At 54.2% G+C, this 19,608-nt stretch overlaps 1 protein-coding gene across 2 annotated transcripts in view; it reads left to right on the plus strand.

The window, feature by feature from the left end:
* The window catches only part of CDH23 (cadherin related 23), a 430,962-nt gene that overhangs the window by 301,277 nt on the left and 110,077 nt on the right, over positions 1-19,608 (plus strand). For both annotated transcript variants that reach the window (XM_024739760.1, XM_024739758.1), the window contains 7 exons: positions 2,595-2,832; positions 4,233-4,338; positions 5,934-6,061; positions 10,515-10,587; positions 12,488-12,604; positions 16,564-16,676; positions 18,086-18,193. In XM_024739760.1, the coding sequence (XP_024595528.1) occupies positions 2,595-2,832; positions 4,233-4,338; positions 5,934-6,061; positions 10,515-10,587; positions 12,488-12,604; positions 16,564-16,676; positions 18,086-18,193 (883 nt within the window). The remainder of the gene's footprint in view (positions 1-2,594; positions 2,833-4,232; positions 4,339-5,933; positions 6,062-10,514; positions 10,588-12,487; positions 12,605-16,563; positions 16,677-18,085; positions 18,194-19,608) is intronic.

The raw sequence follows: 19,608 nt of genomic DNA on the forward strand, positions 1-19,608 counted from the left end.
AGTCTCCTTTTTGCAGTCTGCAGGTTCGTAGTTCCCATTGTTTTTGGTGTCTGTTCCCAGTGGCTAAGGTTGGTTCAGTGGGTTGTGTAGGCTTCCTGGTGGAGGGGACTAGTGCCTGTGTTCTGGTGGATGAGGCTGGATCTTGTCTTTCTGGTGGGCAGGTCCACGTCTGGTGGTGTGTTTTCGGGTGTCTGTGGCCTTATTATGCTTTTAGGCAGCCTATCTACTAATGGGTGGGGTTGTGTTCCTGTCTTGCTTGTTGTTTGGCATGGGGTGTCCAACACTGGAGCTTGCTGGTCATTGAGTGGAGCTGGGTCTTGGCGTTAAGATAGAGGTCTCTGGGGGGTTTTCGCCGTTTGATATTACATGGAGCTGGGAGGTCTCTTGTGGACCAATGTCCTGAACTTGGCTCTCCCACCTTAGAGGTGCAGCCCTGATGCCTGGCTGGAGCACCAATTGCCTGTCATCCACAAGGCCCAGAATAAAAGGGAGAAAAGAAAGAAAGAAAGAAGATAAAATTAAATTAAATTAAAAAGTTATAAAAATTAAAAATAAAAAGTAATTATTAAAAAAATTTTTAAGTAATAAAAAAGCAACCAAACCAGAAAACAAATCCACCAATGATAAATAACAAGTGCTAAAAACTATACTAAAACAAACAAACAAAAAAAAGGACAGACTGAACCCTAGGACAGATGGTACAAGCAAAGCTATACAGACAAAATCACATGCAGAAGCATACACATACACACTCACAAACTGAGAAAAAGGGGGAAAATATATATATATATATCGTTGTTCCCGAAGTCCACCTCCTCAATTTGGGATGATTCGTTGTTTATTCAGGTATTCCACCAATGCAGGGTACATCAAGTTGATTCTGGAGATTTAATCCACTGCTCCTGAGGCTGCTGGGAGAGATTTCCCTTTCTCTTCTTTGTTCGCACAGCTCTTGGGGTTCAGCTTTGGATTTGGACCCGCCTTTGCGTGTAGGCCCCCTGAGGGCGTCTGTTCCCGCCCAGACAGGACGGGGTTAAAGGAGCCGCTGATTCGGGGGCTCTGGCTCACTCAGGCCTGGGGGAGGGAGGGGCATGGAGTGCGGGGCGAGCCTGCGGCGGCAGAGCCCAGCATGACATTGCACCAGCCTGAGGCGCGCCGTGCGTTCTCCCGGGGAAGTTGTCCCTGGATCACGGGACCCTGGCAGTGGCGGGTTGCGCAGGCTCCCGGGAGGGGAGGTGTGGAGAGTGACCTGTGCTCGCACACAGGCTTCTTGGTGACGGCAGCAGCAGCAGCCTTAGCATCTCATTTCCCCTATCTGGGGTCCGTGCTGATAGCCGGGGCTCGCGCCTGTCTCTGGAGCTCCTTTAAGCAGCGCTCTTAATCCCCTCTCCTCGCGCACCAGGAAACAAAGAGGCAAGAAAAAGTCTCTTGCCTCTTCGGCAGCTCCAGACCTTTTCCCGGACTCCCTCCCGGCTAGCCGTGGCGCACCAGCTCCCTTCACGCTGTGTTAATGCCGCCAACCCCAGTCCTCGCCCTGGGGTCCGACCTCCGAAGCCCGAACCTCAGCTCGCAGCCCTGCCCGCTCCGGTGGGTGAGCAGACAAGCCTCTCGGGCTGTTGAGTGCCAGTCGGCACCGATCCTCTGTGTAGGAATCTCTCCACTTTGCCCTCCACACCCCTGTTGCTGCGGTCTCCTCCGCGGCTCCGAAGCTTCCCCCCTCCGCCACCCGCAGTCTCCGCCCGCGAAGGGGCTTCCTAGTGTGTGGAAACCTTTCCTCCTTCACAGCTCCCTCCCAGTGGTGCAGTTCCTATCCCTATCCTTTTGTCTCTGTTTATTCTTTTTTCTTTTGCCCTACCCAGGTACGTGGGGAGTTTCTTGCCTTTTGGGAGGTCTGAGGTCTTCTGCCAGTGTTCAGTAGGTGTTCTGTAGGAGTTGTTCCACATGTAGATGTATTTCTGGTGCATCTGTGGGGAGGAAGGTGATCTCCACGTCTTACTCTTCTGCCATCTTGAAGCTCCTCCTGGGGGAGATTTTTGATTACTGGTTCAGTCTCCTTACTAGTAATCAGTTCAGATTTTATATTTCTTCATGATTCAGTCTTGGCAGGTTGTATGTTTCCAGGAACTTATTCGTTTTGTCTAGATTGTTCAATTTGTTGGCATATAATTTTTCTTAATAGTCATGAATGATCCTTTGTATGTCTGTGGTATCAGTTTTAAGAATTTCTGGCCATCACAGTTCTTCAACATCTAAATGTCTCCAGTAGGCAGAAACTCTTGTTCACAGCAAGAAGAGGGTCATTCTGCCTGTCTCCTCTTTGATTAAATCAACACATTCCTGCCCTTTCAGTACCTGACCACCACGCCACCCCTCATGTGGCACTGACCCCTGCCCACCACATCCTGCCCCACCTCCTGTTAAACTTAGCTGTTCTTCTTATTTAGGGAAAATGAAAGAGAAGGCAGATTTCAGACTTCGTTAATTTCTCTCTGTTTAGCACCTTGGACAAGGACAGGCTGGTAAATGCAGGCCCTTATCTGCAAGCTGCTTGAAACCAAGGTGTCCTTTCCCTTCCTCCTTCCTGCCTGGCGTAGGTTCTCTCTGGACAAGGACACGGGACTCATCATGCTGATTGCCAGGCTGGACTATGAACTCATCCAGCGCTTCACTTTGACAGTCATCGCCCGGGACGGGGGTGGCGAGGAAACCACAGGCCGGGTCAGGATCAACGTGTTGGACGTCAACGACAACGTGCCCACCTTCCAGAAGGACAGCTATGTGGGTGCCCTGAGAGAGAATGAGCCTTCCGTCACACAGCTGGTGCGGCTCCGGGTAAGATGCCGGGCTGCCCTTTGATCTGTCTGTTTACCTTGTCCTTCTCTCTCTGGTTTCCCCTTGACCGCCTGCTCAGGAAGCCACTGCAAGAAGTACTAAGTGCCCGTCCACAAAGAATTCTGCTCAGATCGGGGGTCACGATCTGGGTCAGGCCACCTCTGAGTGGCACTTCAGGTCCCTGGTTACTGAGTGAGGCTAGTGTCTGTCTCCATTCACCCCCCATCTCCCTTGGTGAGTTCTGAGCAGGTCCCTGTGCAAGGCCCCCCATCCAAGCCCTTTAATGACTGCTTAGAATCAGGTACTGCTGCAGCTGGAAGACACCAGAAACCACGGGCACAACCCAGTTTGTGGAAGGGGAAACAGGAGGGGAGCGGCAGGTGCCATGAATTAGTAGAGGAGAGAGCCAGGACTAGAACTTGGGTCTCTACGCTCCAAGCATCCTCCTGCAATGAGTCCCCACCACATGTTGGTGACCTCTGACCAGAAACTTCTTAATGTCCTCGTGCCCCTTCCCCACTCTGCCAACCCAGAATGACAGGACCCAGAGCCTCCATTTAGAACTTATTTCTGAAGGAGGCAGGGATGAAGGCGAGGTGGAGGAGGTGGGCACGGGGGATACACAGAAGACAGGACCACGTGCCCTCCGAACGTAGCCCTGGCTCCCTGGTGGACCCTGCCCTCCCTCACCGCCCATGTCCTCTTACATGCAGAGTGGAGGGAGGCCCCTGGCGGCTCTCTAGGGTCAAAGACATCTGGAAAGAGCTAACTAATGCAGCCACCCCAGAGACAGTCAAGAGAAAGGAGGATCCCTGACCCAATTCCAAGTGCCACCTTCCCTTCTTGCATTCATGCAACGTGCATTTATTAGATTACCTACTGTGTTCCAAACACTGTGCTGGATTCTAGGTATCAGCTTCAGTCAGGAAGCAAAGTTCCCGCTTCCATGGAGCTGACAGGCAGAATGAGGAAGACAGAAATCAAACAAGAAGTTCCAATCGGGAGGGGGGACGAATGGGGTGCCCAGCACAGGGCCCTAACCCAGTCCAGAGGTCAGGGAAGGCCTCTGTGCATGAGGTGTTCCAGCTGGTACTGAGGGTGTAGGAGATGGCCGTGCCAGGTATGGTGGCGACCCTTTTCATCCTCTGGGTAAGGCTTGGCCTTCCTCTGTTCCTCCAGGCCTTCAGCCTGCCCTCTAGATTCCCCAGGATACCTCCACACCCCAACATGAGGTGTGTCTGCTGGGAGCCAGAGAGTAGCCTCCAGCTGAGGGACAAGGGGTGCCTGGATCACCCAGAAAAGGGGGCTCAGAGAGGGGCCAGCCCTCCCCTCCTACCTGCCCTCTTCTGGCCCCAGGGTCACTGAAAGCTCAAGGGCCCTGTCCGCCCTCTTCCTTCCAGGCAACAGATGAAGACTCTCCTCCCAACAACCAGATCACCTACAGCATAGTCAATGCCTCCGCCTTTGGCAGCTACTTCGACATCCGCGTGTATGAGGGCTATGCCGGTACGCGTGGGGCAGGACTGAGGGCCCAGCCTGGGGAGGAGGGTTGGCAGGTGGGAGCAGGGTTGCACATCACACCTGTCTCCGGAGGGAGCCCTTCTGTCTCCCAGACACCCTGGACCACTTGGGAAGCTGCCCCACAGCTCCTGTCATCTGGAGCAGCACGTGGTATGGGGTCACCATTTCATAGGCTCAAGATCTGTGTCTCAGTTCAGCCAGATCTTTCTTTGAGTCTTAGGCCTGTGGCCAGTCAGGCATCTGAAGTTACCACCACAGTGTGTGGGGTTCCTATTAAGAAGGACTGCCTGGCCATATCTGTGGCGAGGGGGAGGGGAGCCAGGTAGAGGCTTCTTAGCCAAGTTTTCCCATCCTTTGGGCATGCTGTGGCCACTTCCCAGATCTTCCAGGCTATGGCCTTTCCCTGCTTGGCCAGGCACAGTTCCATACTCTGGACCTTGCCCTGCCTGCCACAGTGTGAGTCCAGGAAGGGTATAGCAGCAACAACCTCAAGCTTCAAGATCCCAAGAGACCACCTGGTTTTTTTGTTGAAGCAACTAGGGCCCAGAGACGGGGGGTGACTTGCCCAAAGTCACACAGCAAAGCTGTCCAGGGAGGCCCTGTGATCTGACTCTTGGTGGCTTTTCGGCACCTGCCTCCCCACCAGAATCCAACCTCCTTGAACTTCTTGACACTCTCACCCCTTACAGGGGTCACTTCCACGTCTTTGAAGAGTCTGTTCCTTCTGCTGGGAAAGCCCTTCCTCCCTGTCCCTTTGCCCTGCTTCCCTTTAACCTCTGGCTTGCTTTAGGGCTCATTTGGACATCCTCTCCTCTGCGAAGCTTCCCTAATGCTTGGAGATGGTCTAGGTGTCCCCAAGGCAGAGCAGATGTGCACTGGGTGACTCTGAGTGCAGTGCTCACGCCTCCTCCCACCCCACATTTGTGTCAGAGAAATGCTCTTGGAGAAGCTACAGTCCTGGGTCTGGGTGCTACAGCCTGATGGCCTCTGTAAAATCTGTGTCCCCCCTTTTAAAAACGTAACAGTCCCATGCCTCTGCCCACCCTCACACCTCACCACCTTCTCAGCTAGAGGAACCCTCCTTGGGTTTTCTATTACTAAAGCAACAATTTTGTTTCTGTTTTCCACATAGAAAGTGGCGATTTAATATTGTGGTAATGCCTTTGCAGACTACCCATGCCCCCCACTCCCAAGCCAATACATCTTCCCTCCCAAATTGAGAATCAATGGCCGAGCATGAAAGATACTCATGGTGAGAGTCCAGGCATGTGCAGTGTGCCTTTGGGGAAGACACTCAACCTCTCTGAGCCTGGTTTCCTCATCTGTAAAGTGGGGCTCACGTTACCACCCAAATAGTTACCACCTGCTGGACCCAACACCGTACCTGGCACAGATCAGGCAGTCAGTAAACCTAAGTCAGGACCATGGGGCTCCGGGAGCTCAGAGGCAGGAGGGGAAAACAAGGCAGAGCTGGCTCAGGCTGAGCCAGCCACACCCTCTCTGCCCAAAGGGGAGCCGTGGCTGGATGGACATGTAAAGTCTACTCACAGAGGGCCTGGGGCCCTACCCTGTCATTTCAGTGATCAGCGTGAACCGCCCCCTGGATTATGAACAGATACCCAATGGGCTGATTTATCTGACGGTCATGGCCAAGGATGCTGGCAACCCGCCTCTGAACAGCACTGTTCCTGTCACCGTCGAGGTGTTTGTAAGTACCCAGGGGTGCACTGGCCTTGCCCTTCCAGGATATGGGGTGGTGAGTGCTTCCCAGAGTATTGGGGCCCTGCCAGAACCCGCTGTCCCCACAGCTCAGAGAGTTACTCAGCAGACTGTCCCAAAGGCTGTCCGCTAGCAGACTGCCTCGCAGCTCAGCCATGGAAGGCACAGGGCCCTGGGACCCAAGAAGAGCCCAGTGGTCCTGCTCTAACTTCATTCAGGGACCTCAGGACACCCTCTGAGGCGGAACAGGAGCTGGGGCTCAAGCAGGGAGGAAATGTCATTGATTCTTTCATTTATAGCCGTATTCGGTGAAGTTCAAGGGAATCGCTGGAAGGTCATCTTCTCTGTCTCTCTCTCTGGTCCCCTCTTTCTTCTTCACTTCCTTTTTCCATTCCTGTGAAGATTTAAAAGAGCCTGAAACCAAACCACAGCTTGTCTGACATGAATAGCAAGCACACCTTAGTGCTTTCCGTGTCTGAAATTATGTCGCTGAATCCAGCTCCACCCTGGTTCATTGACCCCATGCAGCTCCCCCAGCAATCCCGGGAATGCAGATCATGGTCTGACAGTAGCCCTGCCGCACCTCAAGACACCCGCCCCCATCTCATAAAGGCTGCTGCCTGCGGAGAGGGTGAACACGTGTTGATGGAAGAGTTAGTGCATTACTGGCTCCAGAAGGATTCGATCAGATTGCCAGGTTAGGAGATACTCTGCGATTTGACAAACACTCAGCAAAATCTTGCCCAGAGCAGGTTGATGGATGACCTTCCTGTCGCAGCTGGCTTCAGTAACAGCCTCTGGTGCTGCCTTACTTCTGTCTTTAATGAGTCTCATCCTTTCAACCCAAGTCTAAGGCTCCAGGGCCAGCTCTGGACAGGGCACCCCACTTGCTTACGGAATAGGACAGGGCGGTGATGGAAAAGTCGAGGGTGATTCCTGCGGGGAGCCCTGCAGCTTGGGCATGTGGGAGCAGCATTTCGGGGTAGGAGAGGATGGAGAGTCTCTGCAGAACCAGGTCCAGTAATGGAAAGTCAGAGTCTGGGACCCTAGATCTGGCACTTCAGGCTCCAGGGAGTGGCCAGGAGGAGATCCACAGAAGCCCAAATGCATGCCCGCCTTTAACCTGCAACGTCCCACCATGAAATGCCGAGGGTGATAGCAGAGAAGCAGAGTACGCTCCCTGCTAATCCTGGACAAGTCCTGGTATTCGTCCCCACGTGGCCCCAACCCTGACCCCAGCCCCCAACCCCCCACTAACCCTGGCCACACTTAGAAAAAAAAAACCTGGCCACACTTATAACCCTGACCGACGCCCACCCCCATCCCCCATCACTTTCAACCAGAATCTTGCTCTACTCAAGCAAGCAGTGAATTCCTCCCATGTGCGCAGTGCAGTAGAAGGTCCTGGGGGGATATGAAGGCGGCTGTGAATCCTGCTCCCCCCACAAAGGGACACTGTGAATAGAGGCAGGAGCACAGCTTGGGAGGCGTATGGCTTTGAAACCCAGCTCTGCCACCCTGTAGCCACGTGACCTGTGGTTCTTGTCCTCTCTGAGCCTCAGTGTCCTGATCTACAGAATGGGGACACTCATGGTACTGCCTCATGCTACTGGGAAGATTAAGTGAAATCCTGCAGGTGGTACCTGGCTCCGGTAAGGTGGGCCGTCGTCCCAGCTAATAGGACAGATCAGCATGTGTGCGCCGGGCCCTCTGGTGCAAGGGGAATTCCAGACAACTCAGCTGGGCAGAGAAGGACCCTCTCTAGGCTTTAGGGAAATGGAAGTGAAAGAGGACGAGAGTAGGGGAGGTTTGGGGAAATGAGTTGAGGTGTTCCACGCCACCCAGAGATGGGCAGGCAGAATTGACCAAACGGAAGTTAAAACGTCTCTAGCTCCATACTGTGCCAACTGCTTTAATGTTACACAGTCTCTCTCAATCCCACTCAGCAGATGAGGCTCAGGGAGGGAACATAAGGTGGTACAAGGTCACCAGTGCCTTCCTCACTTTCTGGCTAGTAAGTGGCATTTGAATTTACTTCCAATCCTAATAAGCTAGGATTTGAATCCTGACCTGTGTGACTCCTAGGTTCACGTTCTTTCCACCACAGCCCTAGGCTTGGAGGCTTGGATATCCCAGTCTTCACGTGACTGAGACCAGTGTGTGTCAAAGTTCACATGGATTCCCTGGGCATCTTCTTAAAATGCAAATTCTTATTTGGTGTGTCTGGGGAAAGAGCTGAAGCTCTGTAGTTCTAACGTGCTCCCAGGAGACGCTGATACTTCTGGTCAGGGGACCACACTTAGAGTAGCAAGGCCTTCGAAGATCCGCCCTCGTGGTATCTTGAAACCCAGGGACTGCCCCGAACCCCAGCCCACGTCCCAACCTGTGGTCACTTAAGGAAGGGACCTGGGGAGGGCCTCTTTCTCTTTTTGCCTCAACCCGTCACATGTAGCCAGAGCAGGAGGTGGATGGCCCAGGGACAGAACTAACCTTTTATCCGCTGGGAATAAAAGAGTGATGAGCAGCCTCAGCCTCCCCCGCTGATAGCAGGGAGCGGGGGCTCCATGTGCAGAGGCAGGTGGGGGCAGGAGTCCATCTCGCTCCCCTCTCAGCAAAAGCCAGCATGTGCCCTGGCCTGGAGCCACCTCAGCCCCACGGAAGGGGCGCCGTTTTCAGATTTCCTCAAAGCTGTCATGCGGGTCAGCAGGAACCCTGCGCTCCCCTTCCAGGTCTGCCCTTGCCCGTGGCAGCAGGGCGGGTCTGGCAACAAAGTGCCCCCTTGACTGTGAGTGAGCATGATGTCTTGAGCAGCGTTTGGGGATGGTGTAGTCACTTGTGTCTAAGGACCACACTTGAAAAGGCTAGCGGAGCCAGGTGATTCCTTTTCATCCACTGCTTGTTGGTTTTTAATAAAGAAGTCAAACTCGGTTTGTAGATTTCCCATTAGGGGACAATAAGCTTTTGTAGAGGGAGCCACTGAATTAGAACTAATAGTGAATGCAGCGCCAGGGTCCAGGGAAATATCACCGCTAATAAGTTTCTGTCTCATGCTCTGTCACTGACATTCTCCGCGCCGTTCCGTGCAGCCAAGCAGAAGGCTTAAATATATACATACGTATATATTTAAGGCACTTGTGCCCACACCAGGGATGCCCAGGCATGCTGCTGGGGCATCAGACATGGGCTGGGGCCTCACACTACCAGTTCTCTGAGGCTGGAGAGAGGGACAGGTCAGCGGGAACCAGTGTTTGGTCCAGAGCCAGGGGCCAGATGGGAGAAGAAGAGCGTTCCTCCACCCACAGTCCCGGCACGATGGGATTCTCTAAAGTCCCACGGGGTGGGCAACCAGACACCGGGCCACCTCCTTCTTCTTTAAATTTTGTTTAAATTCGTTTTACTGAAGTATAGTTGATTTACAAGGTTGTGGTCAGGCCGCCTCCTTCTTCATACGTGCTCAGCCAGAAGTGAGTGACTCGCTACAGGGACCTTCCTCTCAGGGGGCTCCCAGTGCTTGGGGGAGGGAGGCCCTGGGAGCCTGCATGGCTGAGAACTGAAGCCTTCAGACTCCCCCGGGGGCTGCGACCCAGTCTGATCTCCGAGCTCCGTGCTGGGCTTTTGGGGAAAGGGGAGGAGGTGCTGAGTCAGGTGGGCCAGCGAGGCTTCCTCCAAGAGGGGAGCAGGGAGGAACTCTTGTGGGGTGACCGCAGAAACAGTTGGTGAGGATGAGAGCGTCGTAAAGGGTAGGAAGGTCTCCTGACTGTGGAGCAGCTGCAGGCGGAGGCGGAGGCTGTGTCCCGTGCCCACCCTGCTGGCTCGGCCTGTAGACCCAGCAGCGTCCCCTGGCCACTTGTGAGGGCTGGGCCAGAGGAGGGATTGCTCTAGAACCGCAGCTGGTTGTGGTGGGCTGGGTTTGCCCAGGCGGGTGGAGGAGCTGTTGTTCTTGTGTGTGTGCAGAAGGGTCTAGGATTCAGGCTCTGGGAGCCCCCTGCCTGCCACTGCATACTTCAGGATTGAGGTACTCCTTTCTCCCTTCGTTTCTAGAAGGCAGAAGATAGGAGGGTTCCTAGAACCTTCCACTGTCACCTTGGCGGAGCTGGGTGGGAAGGTCCGAGTGTGGGTGCAAGAACTGGAGGGAGCTCGGAGTTCAGCCGAGAGAACGGCAGGGAGAACCAGGGGAGCTGGGAGTCCCGGGCAGTCCCAGCTGCTGTCTTCATTCTCCATCTCTCCGGCCATCACTGTCCCTTCCTGACCCCACATGTTTCCCCAAAGCCTATCCTGCCACCTTGAACTGTAGCCCAGCTAGGAGGCCACCTGGCCACCCTGTGACACCCCACCTGGCTCTGGTTATACATTGAGGCCAGAGCTCCTCGGTGCCAGCCTGCGATGCCGACCAGCCCCGAATGCCTCCCTGGCTCCTGCAACGTGTCTCTCTTCTGTTCCAGGATGAGAACGACAACCCTCCCACCTTCAGCAAGCCTGCCTACTTCGTATCCGTGGTGGAGAACATCATGGCAGGTACGGCCTGGGCTGGGGAGGCACGAAGGCGGGAGGCCAGCAGGCATGGCGCCGACGGCATGAAAACCTGACCTTGCACACGATCGCCAGAGGCCCGTGCCCTCCCTGTGTTTCCCGATGACAGGTGGAACCTCTGGAGATGTCCAGTTGTCTGCCAGCCCACAGTTCTTTACAGAGCACCTACTGTGTGCAGTTGCTCGGCTAGGCACTTGGTCGCTGCTCCCCTGCAGCTACTTTTCCTGCAGGGGAGAGAATAATGACCAATGATTAATTCAGCAACCTTGGTTAAACAAGAGTATGCAAAGAGTTTTGAGTTTACGGGGCTATGAGGCCGGCCCCAGGGCCCATAGGGGCCGAAGGGGTCACCTTGGAGGATGGCATGTGTTCCTAGGTGAGGACGAGAATGGGAGGCTCCTCCCTGGGCTGTCTCGAGTGCCAGGGCCCAGCTTGCAGACTCAGGGCCACCAGCTCCACACTCAGGTTCCAGGGGACCTGCTGTGTCCTCAGGGCAGGCCGGAAGCTTCACCCTTACACCCAGAGTGGACGTTCTGTGGGGGAAACTCTCATGTCAGGAATTGCTGCAGCAGCTGGAGGAATCAGGGACAGTGAAATCAGAGGTAACTTTCCCTGGCATCACAGGGCCTTCTAAAGAGAACCTTCAGGTACCTTCCTGGTATCTGATGATTTGCTGGGCAGGTGCCAGACTGTGCCCAGCTCACCTTTACCCATCCCAGTCTCAGGCATCCCCTGGAGAATATCACTCTGAAGCAGCCCCCTGCACTCCCCATCACCCCCAGAGCCTCTGACAAGGAGAGACCTTCATCATGGCATTTAGTCCTCTTCCAAGTTGAGTATGCTGGGATAAAGGAGTGTGTCAGGGCAAAGGTACCTGTCCTGCTCAGGACAGGACTGAGAGTCAGATCAGAGGCCCCATGGCTACCTGGAGAGGCCCAGAATGACCTGACTGTCCACAGCCCCCTGCCTGGCCCCTCACGCCCCCTGGGACTATCGATCCATCAGCATAATAGTAACCATGGTCTGCAGTTCGGTGGGAGCTACCGTGGGCCAGGCCTGTGCCCCGCGTGTTTTATCCTTTGGGATCCTCGCCAACAACCCCACAAGTTGGGCTTTATAGTTAGACCCATTTAACAGAGGAAGAAGCTAAGGCTCAGACAAGTTAAGGCAGTTGCCAGAGGTGCTACCAGATTCCAGCCTGGCTGTGGTGACTCTAGAAGGCCACACACTGACCCTCCTCGCCACCCTGCCAGAGCTGGCAGCTGGGTGGCAGGCGGGGGCTGAGTGCCTTGGCAGGCACGGCTACAAGACACACTGCCCTCAGAGTCTGGCCAGGCAGCTGGCAAGGCTGGCCCCCTGACCCAGGATTTCACAGAGATGGAAATGAAGGTGAGGGCCTTAACCGGACATGAAGGAGAAAATAAAAACCCTGATAAATTCTCCTTGTGATCAAGGTAAAATAAGACTAAAATTGAATGCAATAAATGTAGAGTCATTTAATATGGAGCTTCATTTCTTTTTGAGTCAAAGTCAAAGCTGGTCCATCTGGGCATATTTAATATGGTGACCAGGCAGGGAGGGATGGGGTGGGGCGGTGGTGCACCCTCTGAGGCTGGGCCAGGACTGAGTCGTGGGGACGGAGGGGGAGGACCGGATCCATCCCAGGCTCCACCCCCTCCCATGGAGCCTTGTCCCCGCACAGCCCAGGAACCTGGGCCACGGGAACAGGCGGTTGAGCCCACTCTCATCCCTGGGTCTCCCCAGCGGCAGGCTTCCTACCTCCTGAGGGCTCCTTCCCCTTGGGCCTGTGCCCCCGTCCTGCCCCCAGAGCCTGGGGCTGTGAGCCCACGGTGAGCAGCACCCCACTCCTTTTGTCTCCCGCAAGGAGCCACGGTGCTCTTCCTGAACGCCACGGACCTGGACCGCTCCCGGGAGTACGGTCAGGAGTCCATCATCTACTCCTTGGAGGGCTCCTTCCAGTTTCGGATCAACGCCCGCTCAGGTGAGCCCCCTGTGGCCCTCGTCCTCTGCACCTCAGGCTGACGCTCCGTCCTCAGCCTGGGGACCGGCCTCTGGGCCAGCGTCTCCTCCCTTTCACAGGAGACCCGTGTTTCTGAGCAAGTCTGCTTTGAGCACCTGGTTTTATCCCTGAAATACGCATTTGTGTGAGATTACTGAGCTTACCCCACACACAAAAAATCACAACGTTCATCCATTCACCAGAGAATGTCTTTCAGTGATGAAGAGCCCTGTTATGTTTAAAATGTGTTCCATTTTACCAATATCTGGCTAACCCACTGCTCTTCAGGGACACCTTTCTGCAAGCCTAAGTGTCTCCCTTCTCACCTGCAGACCTCATTCTTGAATCCTGGCTCCTCTTCCTAACATGGTGTGTGCCTCAGGTCCCCACCTACAGAGGATGCGCAGATCGGGGCTGTTGTGTGAATTCAGTGGGTCATTATAGAGAACTCAGAGTAGTCCCTGGCATGTAGTAAGTGCTCACAAAGTTAGGTTATTACCATTATTTTCTTTGGTCTTTTCACCCTGGGGCCCCCATTCCCAGCTCCCTGCTCAGCCCATGTAACTCTCCTTTCTTCCTCATTTCTCCATACGCCTCCCTCTAGCTTTCTCTCCTCCTTGAGGCAGGGAGGGAAGAGGCGCAGAAAAATGCGATAAGAGAACCCAGCATTCTAAAAGAAGCTGGAAGGAATGGGAGGACCCCGATATTCATTCGTACCTTCATTCAGATATCAGTGGGGGCCTGTTCCCCTCCAGGTGCTATGCTGGGGAACAGGATGGAATAAGACGTGGTGTCACCCTCACAGGGTTCCAAGTCAGCTTAGTGGGCATGCAAGACTCCCCTCTTCCAAGTACCCACTTGTGTATTGGGTAAGGGAACTTGTAGATGCCAAACAGGCAAACCCTGAAACCTCAGTGGCTTAGCACAAATAGAAATTCTAACTTACACAGCAGTCCAGTGCTGTGTTCAGGGGACCATCTTCCACATGATGATTCTGGGACCCAGGCCCCTTCCATGTTGTGGCTCCCAGGTCACTGCAGAAAGGAAAAGGGAACATGGGGTCTTGTGCAAGGAGATGTTTATGGGTCAGGCCTGGAGGTAACATACATCACTTGTGCCCACATCCTGTTGGCCAGAACCAAGCTATGGCCCCACCTAGATGCAAGGAAGGCTTGGGGAACATCATAGTCCCTGGCCTGGCAGCCCCTCCCCAGCAATCATTCTGGCCTGGGAGGGGAGCAGGAATCTTTGACGAACACCGGCCATCCCTGCCACAGGTGATCGGTGGCCCAGCAGGGCATCGAGTCTTCCTGTTATTCATGCCTCCCTGCTCAAAGTCCGCCTGCAATCTCTCTTTCATCCCCCTTTCCTGGAAGCTTGGGGAGCAGGTGGCTGGTGCTGACGTGTACAAAGACTGAACACACCCAGGGCTATCCTGAGCCTCCCTTTCCACCTCTGACAAAACAGGTGCCTCCCTCCCTGCTCTCAGAAGCCTCCACCCTCAGCGAGCCAGCGTTTCTAGGGAGCTCAGAGGGATATCGTTAACGGATATTAACTGCGTGCTCAGCAATGTTCTAAGTACTCTGAGCAGCATCACCGCCACTCTGAGGCAGGTACTAGCCGCACAGCATCCCCATTTTCCATACAAGGAAACTGAAGCATAGGAGAGGTTAAAGTCACTTGACTGAGGACTCGCAGAGACTGAACTTCCAACTCCAGAGCCCACACTTTCAACACTCCATTCTATAAAGCCGTGGAGAGCCGCGTGCCACCCCCAGATACAATGGCGGGCACACTGACCTTTCAGCACCTACCCAGCCTTCCCAGTCAGGGACTTCATCTCCACCCCAGGGCCTTTAATAATGACATGGACATTTTCTTGCTGCCTTAACACGCACGGCTCCTTCAGCTCTAAAGGTGTAAGCGTTTTCCTCTGAGCACCTTGGTCAAATTAGCCAGGCCTGCTCCACAAAGGTGGCCTTAATTGGATCTAATTTCCCAGACAGGAGGAGCCATCTATCATGCCAACAAGTTCATGTTTAAAACTTTTTAGAGCTTAATTTCTTTCTTTATTTTTTTTTTTTTGCGGTACGCGGGCCTCTCACTGCTGTGGCCTCTCCCGTTGCGGAGCACAGGCTCCAGACGCGCAGGCTCAGCGGCCATGGCTCACGGGCCCAGCCGCTCCGCGGCATGTGGGATCCTCCTGGACCGGGACACGAACCCGTGTCCCCTGCATCGGCAGGCGGACTCTCAACCACTGTGCCACCAGGGAAGCCCTTAGAGCTTAACTTCTTCCTCACGCTGCCAATTAACTGACACCACCCCAGCAAGGAGCGTGGCTCTGTGGGCAGACCTTTGTCAGGCTTTTGTTCCTGGCTTTAGCACCACCCCCAGCTCCCTTCTCAACCCTGCACAGGCCAGAGACGGGCCAGCATGGCAGGAAGGGAAATTTGAGAGTGAAAGAGTCCTAGGGACCACTGGCCCCACTCCCTTATTTTATGGTAGAATAAATCAAGCACAAAGAATTTAAGTAACCTGCCCCAGGTCACACAGCTCAGGCAAGGGGGATAGCACACAGTCCCTGCCCTTGGAGAACCCTCACTGTCCTTTGGAAGGAAATGAGCATTTTCTGAGTGTTGGGAACTTCACCTAGAGTTATTTAATCCTTCCAAAGCTCTTACTTGAAAGCATACTGATCTCTCTTTTACACATGAGAAAACTGAGGCTCAAAGAAATTAAGTGACTTTTCCAAGGCCAAGTATCTGGAAAGGGCCATAATCAGAATTCAGATCTGGGCTTCACTGTCCTCAAAGCATCGGCTCTTTCCTGTGGCCCACGTGCAATGGTAGATGACCTGGCTACTGTACTGTACTGAAGCTGGCTTGTGCTGGCTCACACCTACTCACGAGAGCCAACTGTATACATCTCTTCCCAACTCCAGGTTCAATGCCATCAAGTGGGCAGCTTAAAATGGGCCCTGGGGGCTTCCCTGGTGGCACAGTGGTTGAGAGTCCGCCTGCCGATGCAGGGGAAATTTATAACTGTGGAAATCAGCAAATACCATTTTTTTTTCCTTTGGGGAGCCAGTTGTCAAACATTTACCATCACACCACTGCCAGATGACTTCCACACTTTAATTACACCAAAATACAAAGAAAAGCCCAAAACAGGCTGACGAAGATTATGGTCTATTTTAAATGTTTATATTTAATAGAATAACTTGTTTATACACTAAAGAAAATTCAAGGCATTATAATTATGTCACGTACAAGGTAATTAAGGAAATTATTTTATAACTGTTAAATCTCAGTGCTCTGTAGGTTGAGCTATCTAGAATGAGCCGCAAGTTGGAACATGCGTGAAGCACTTGGTGTGTTTCAGTCCTGTTGCTGTATTTCTTTGACCATGTGAATAAACAGTGCCAGGTGCTGCTCTAAGCTTTAGAACTAAATTAGGTGAATTAATCCCATAACAGCCCTATGAGGTAGGCCCTATTATTGTTCCTTTTTAACCAGATGAGGAAACTGAAGCACAGGGAATTTAGGTAATTAGTTCCAGTTGATAAAGCCAGTGAGGTAATGTCAGCAGTCTAAGTGAGAGGTCCTTTGTGACTGAGCTTGAGGCCAAATGTCCCTCCTGTCCTGTTTTCCAGCCCCTAACTCCATAATCAACCTAGATTCTCCCACATCTGAAAATACCTCCTCCCCACGGGGTTATACTGCCCAGCTCTGGGATTCAGGTTCCCAAGGCGTGGGTGCTATGCCCTCTCTCCTGTGAGCACCATCTCACCACCCCCCATGCACACCTGTACATTCACACATGTGCAGCGAGGTCACTGGATCTTGCAAGGGTCTCTCTTTTGCACACTTGCTCTTTCCCTCCTTCCCCAATCCCTCCCTGGCCCACCCAAACCCTCTCTCACGCGCCCCTCTCTCCTGCAGGTGAAATTACCACCACCTCCCTGCTGGACCGTGAAACCAAGTCTGAGTACATCCTCATCGTACGGGCAGTGGACGGGGGCGTGGGCCACAACCAGAAAACCGGCATCGCCACTGTGAGTGCCTGGCCCTCCCCTGCCCCCAGCTCCCCACTTGCCAGCCAGGCTGCTGCCCCCAGCTCATCTTCAGCTTGCACCACTTAGGCCCCTGGGTGCTTGTGTCCTGAGGCAGTGTGAGGCCTTGTGGGAGTGGAGGGAGGGTAGCAGGTACCAATTCATTGTCAGCCCTGGGGCCTCCACAGCTATGGGACGAAAGACATTCCCAGGAATTCCCTGGCGGTCCAGTAGTTAGGACGCTGTGCTTCCACTGCAGGGGGCATGGGTTTGATCCCTGGTGAGGAAAGATCCTGCAAGCCACACAGCGAGGCCAAAAAAAAAAAAAAAAAAATAAGGCATTCCCACCTGGGACATGGGGGCATTCTGGAGGAGCAAATACTCTCTCTCCTGCCCCCAAAGACCAGCTGGGAAGAAGGCATGAGCCCCATAGTTCCCTTCCTGCCTTGGCACCTGCCAAGAAGCCGGAACAGGTATTCCTCTCAGAAGAGTGGCTCAGAGCAGGAAGCAGGGCCCTGGAGGGTTTCTGGGAGCCTGTTACCACCCCACCCCTACATTTGCAGCCTAGGTTTGCAAGAGATGATGAGAAATGATGCCTAGGTTTCCCTGCCATGAGCAGTTAGGACCCAGGAAGGCCCAGAGCCCCATCCAAGACCTTGGTGCCTCCAGGAGTAGGAAGCTAGAGGAAAGCCATTTGAGGATCGTGACTGAGCTCTTAGCTGCAGAAGAGGGTGGGGGACTGAGACACTCCCTCTGTGGGAGAGCAAACAGGAAGAGTAGCTGACAGGTCCCCTCCTTATCCTCATTTGCTCTCCACCTGGAACCCTCTCCTGACCTCTCCTTTAGTCCTCATCTCCCCCACAGCAGCTACCCCCATCCTGACCCAGCCAGAGGAGCTGGGGTTGCTATCACTCGGCCAGGCGCTTGGCTGAAAAATCCCCAGGGCCCTATTCAGTCATGGGAGGCCCCTGCTAATAAGACTCAGAGCTCTATAAATAATTTACCTGGGTGGCAGGTGAGCAGGGAAATTTCTTGGCTTGTAGCTGAGACTGACGGGAGAAGCTCTAGGGATTCTATCAGGTTCCCCACCCCAAACCTCCCGCATGCTGTCGGTCACCTTCAGCCAAGACTAGGGGTGGACAGAACAAGTCCCAAGTCACAGGAACGATTTCAGGGGTCATCGCATCCATTCCTCTGCCTCCTAATGGGACAGCACCTAAACCCTCTGAAGGGTCTTGGCTCCCTCCTGTCCTTGAAAGCCCAGGCCCTGCCCCGAGGCCCCCAAAGCGGGTGGACCTGGTGGAGTTAATGCCAAGGCGCCCCATAGGCATCTGAGTGTGTCCCCCAGCGTGGGCACTGTCCTCGCACAACTCAGCTAGGCGCGTCCCACAGCGCCCCTTGTGGCTTTGCAGGTGAACATCACCCTCCTGGACATCAATGACAACCACCCCAGATGGAAGGACGCTCCCTACTACATCAACCTGGTGGAGATGACCCCTCCAGACTCTGACGTGACCACAGTAAGTGGCGGTGGGAGGCAGAGCTGCTAGGCGGCCCTTCGCGGGGGGTCTGCCATTCCCACGTGAGCCCTAAGGACCTGCCAGTGTGGTGCTGATGGACTTAATGTTTCCCTTGGAGCCAGCTCTAGGAGCAGAGTTCCAGAAGCTCTCTTGCATGGTGCAAGGTAGTCAGAGGTTGGGGGAAAGCCCTCACACAGTCCTCAGTGACAGTGGACTCTGGGCTTTGTCAAAAGGAGCACAGGCAGCCCAAGGACAGTGCCAGAGGAGCTAGGGCTGGTTCAGCTCGTAGCCACCCTTAGGACTGAGACCCTAGGACTCCAGCCACCCCCTCAGGAGAGCCCCCAACCTGCCATCCCCCGCTCAGATCGCGCAAGCTTCAGCTCTGCCCTCAGAGCCTTCCTTCACCACTTCCATCACTGCAGCCATCGGCCTGGGTCAGCTGGCCCAGAGCTGCCCCAGCAAGGGGTTCAGAGTTCAGGGACTTTCTGGCACGGGATGGTCCAGGTTTTCACAGGCTCCTGTGTGTGCTGCGTGCAGGGAATGTGACTCAGGGTAGGGGAGGGGAGACACAGCCAAAAACCTCAAGGCGTCCAGAAGGGAGAGCAGAGTCCTGAGGAAGCTGAGCAAAGCCAGGCTTGAGCACCCCACTCGATCCACTCTGCTCTGGGATTCACATTTGTGAGGCTTTCTTTTCCCCCTCATACTTGTGCCCCGTTTGGCCTCATTCAGGGAGGCTTCTCCCCAGATGTCCAGCCCCACAGACGCCAGCCAGCCCTGTGATAGACATGAACCTGACAGATTACGGCAACCCTGCTGGGACATGCCAGATGCTGTGCATGTGTGGTCCCACGTGGCAGATGGATTCCTTGCTTCCACTGTATGATGGAGAAAATGGAGAGTTAGCATTTGAGGGGTTTGCCCAAGGTCGCAGAGCTAGTAAGATAGTAAGAGATAGTGTCAGGACTGAAACCCAGGTCCCACCTGGCCTTTATCCCTCTGTTGGCTCAGCGGTGCTCTGACAGGTGGCCCAGGTCCCGAAAAACGGGAGAACTCAGGTGGGATGAGAGAAGAGATGGTAACTTTCATATCCAGCTCTCCAGGAAGGCTGCCCCACACTGAGTGCAAGCAACCTTGGGGTGGTGATGCCTAGCCTCCCTGCCCCACACCACATCAACCACAGCCGGTAGTGACAAGGTCCACCTGGTCTAGATGGGAGAGGATGTCAGCCTGGAAGGAAGGAAGGAAGGACAGAGAGAGAGAGAGAGAGAGAGAGAGAGAGGAGAGAGACAGAGACAGAGAGAGACAGAGAGAGAGATGGCCATCACATCTGTCCTGTCTTCCTTTGTACAAGTTCAAAATCCGAATGACTCTCGACTCGTGGGCGGGTCCTCCTTGCAAGGATTCCTGTAGGGCGG

Source organism: Neophocaena asiaeorientalis, unplaced genomic scaffold (genome assembly GCF_003031525.2).
Source record: "Neophocaena asiaeorientalis asiaeorientalis breed wild unplaced genomic scaffold, Neophocaena_asiaeorientalis_V1.1 scaffold501, whole genome shotgun sequence".
NCBI classification, from domain to species: Eukaryota; Metazoa; Chordata; class Mammalia; order Artiodactyla; family Phocoenidae; genus Neophocaena; species Neophocaena asiaeorientalis.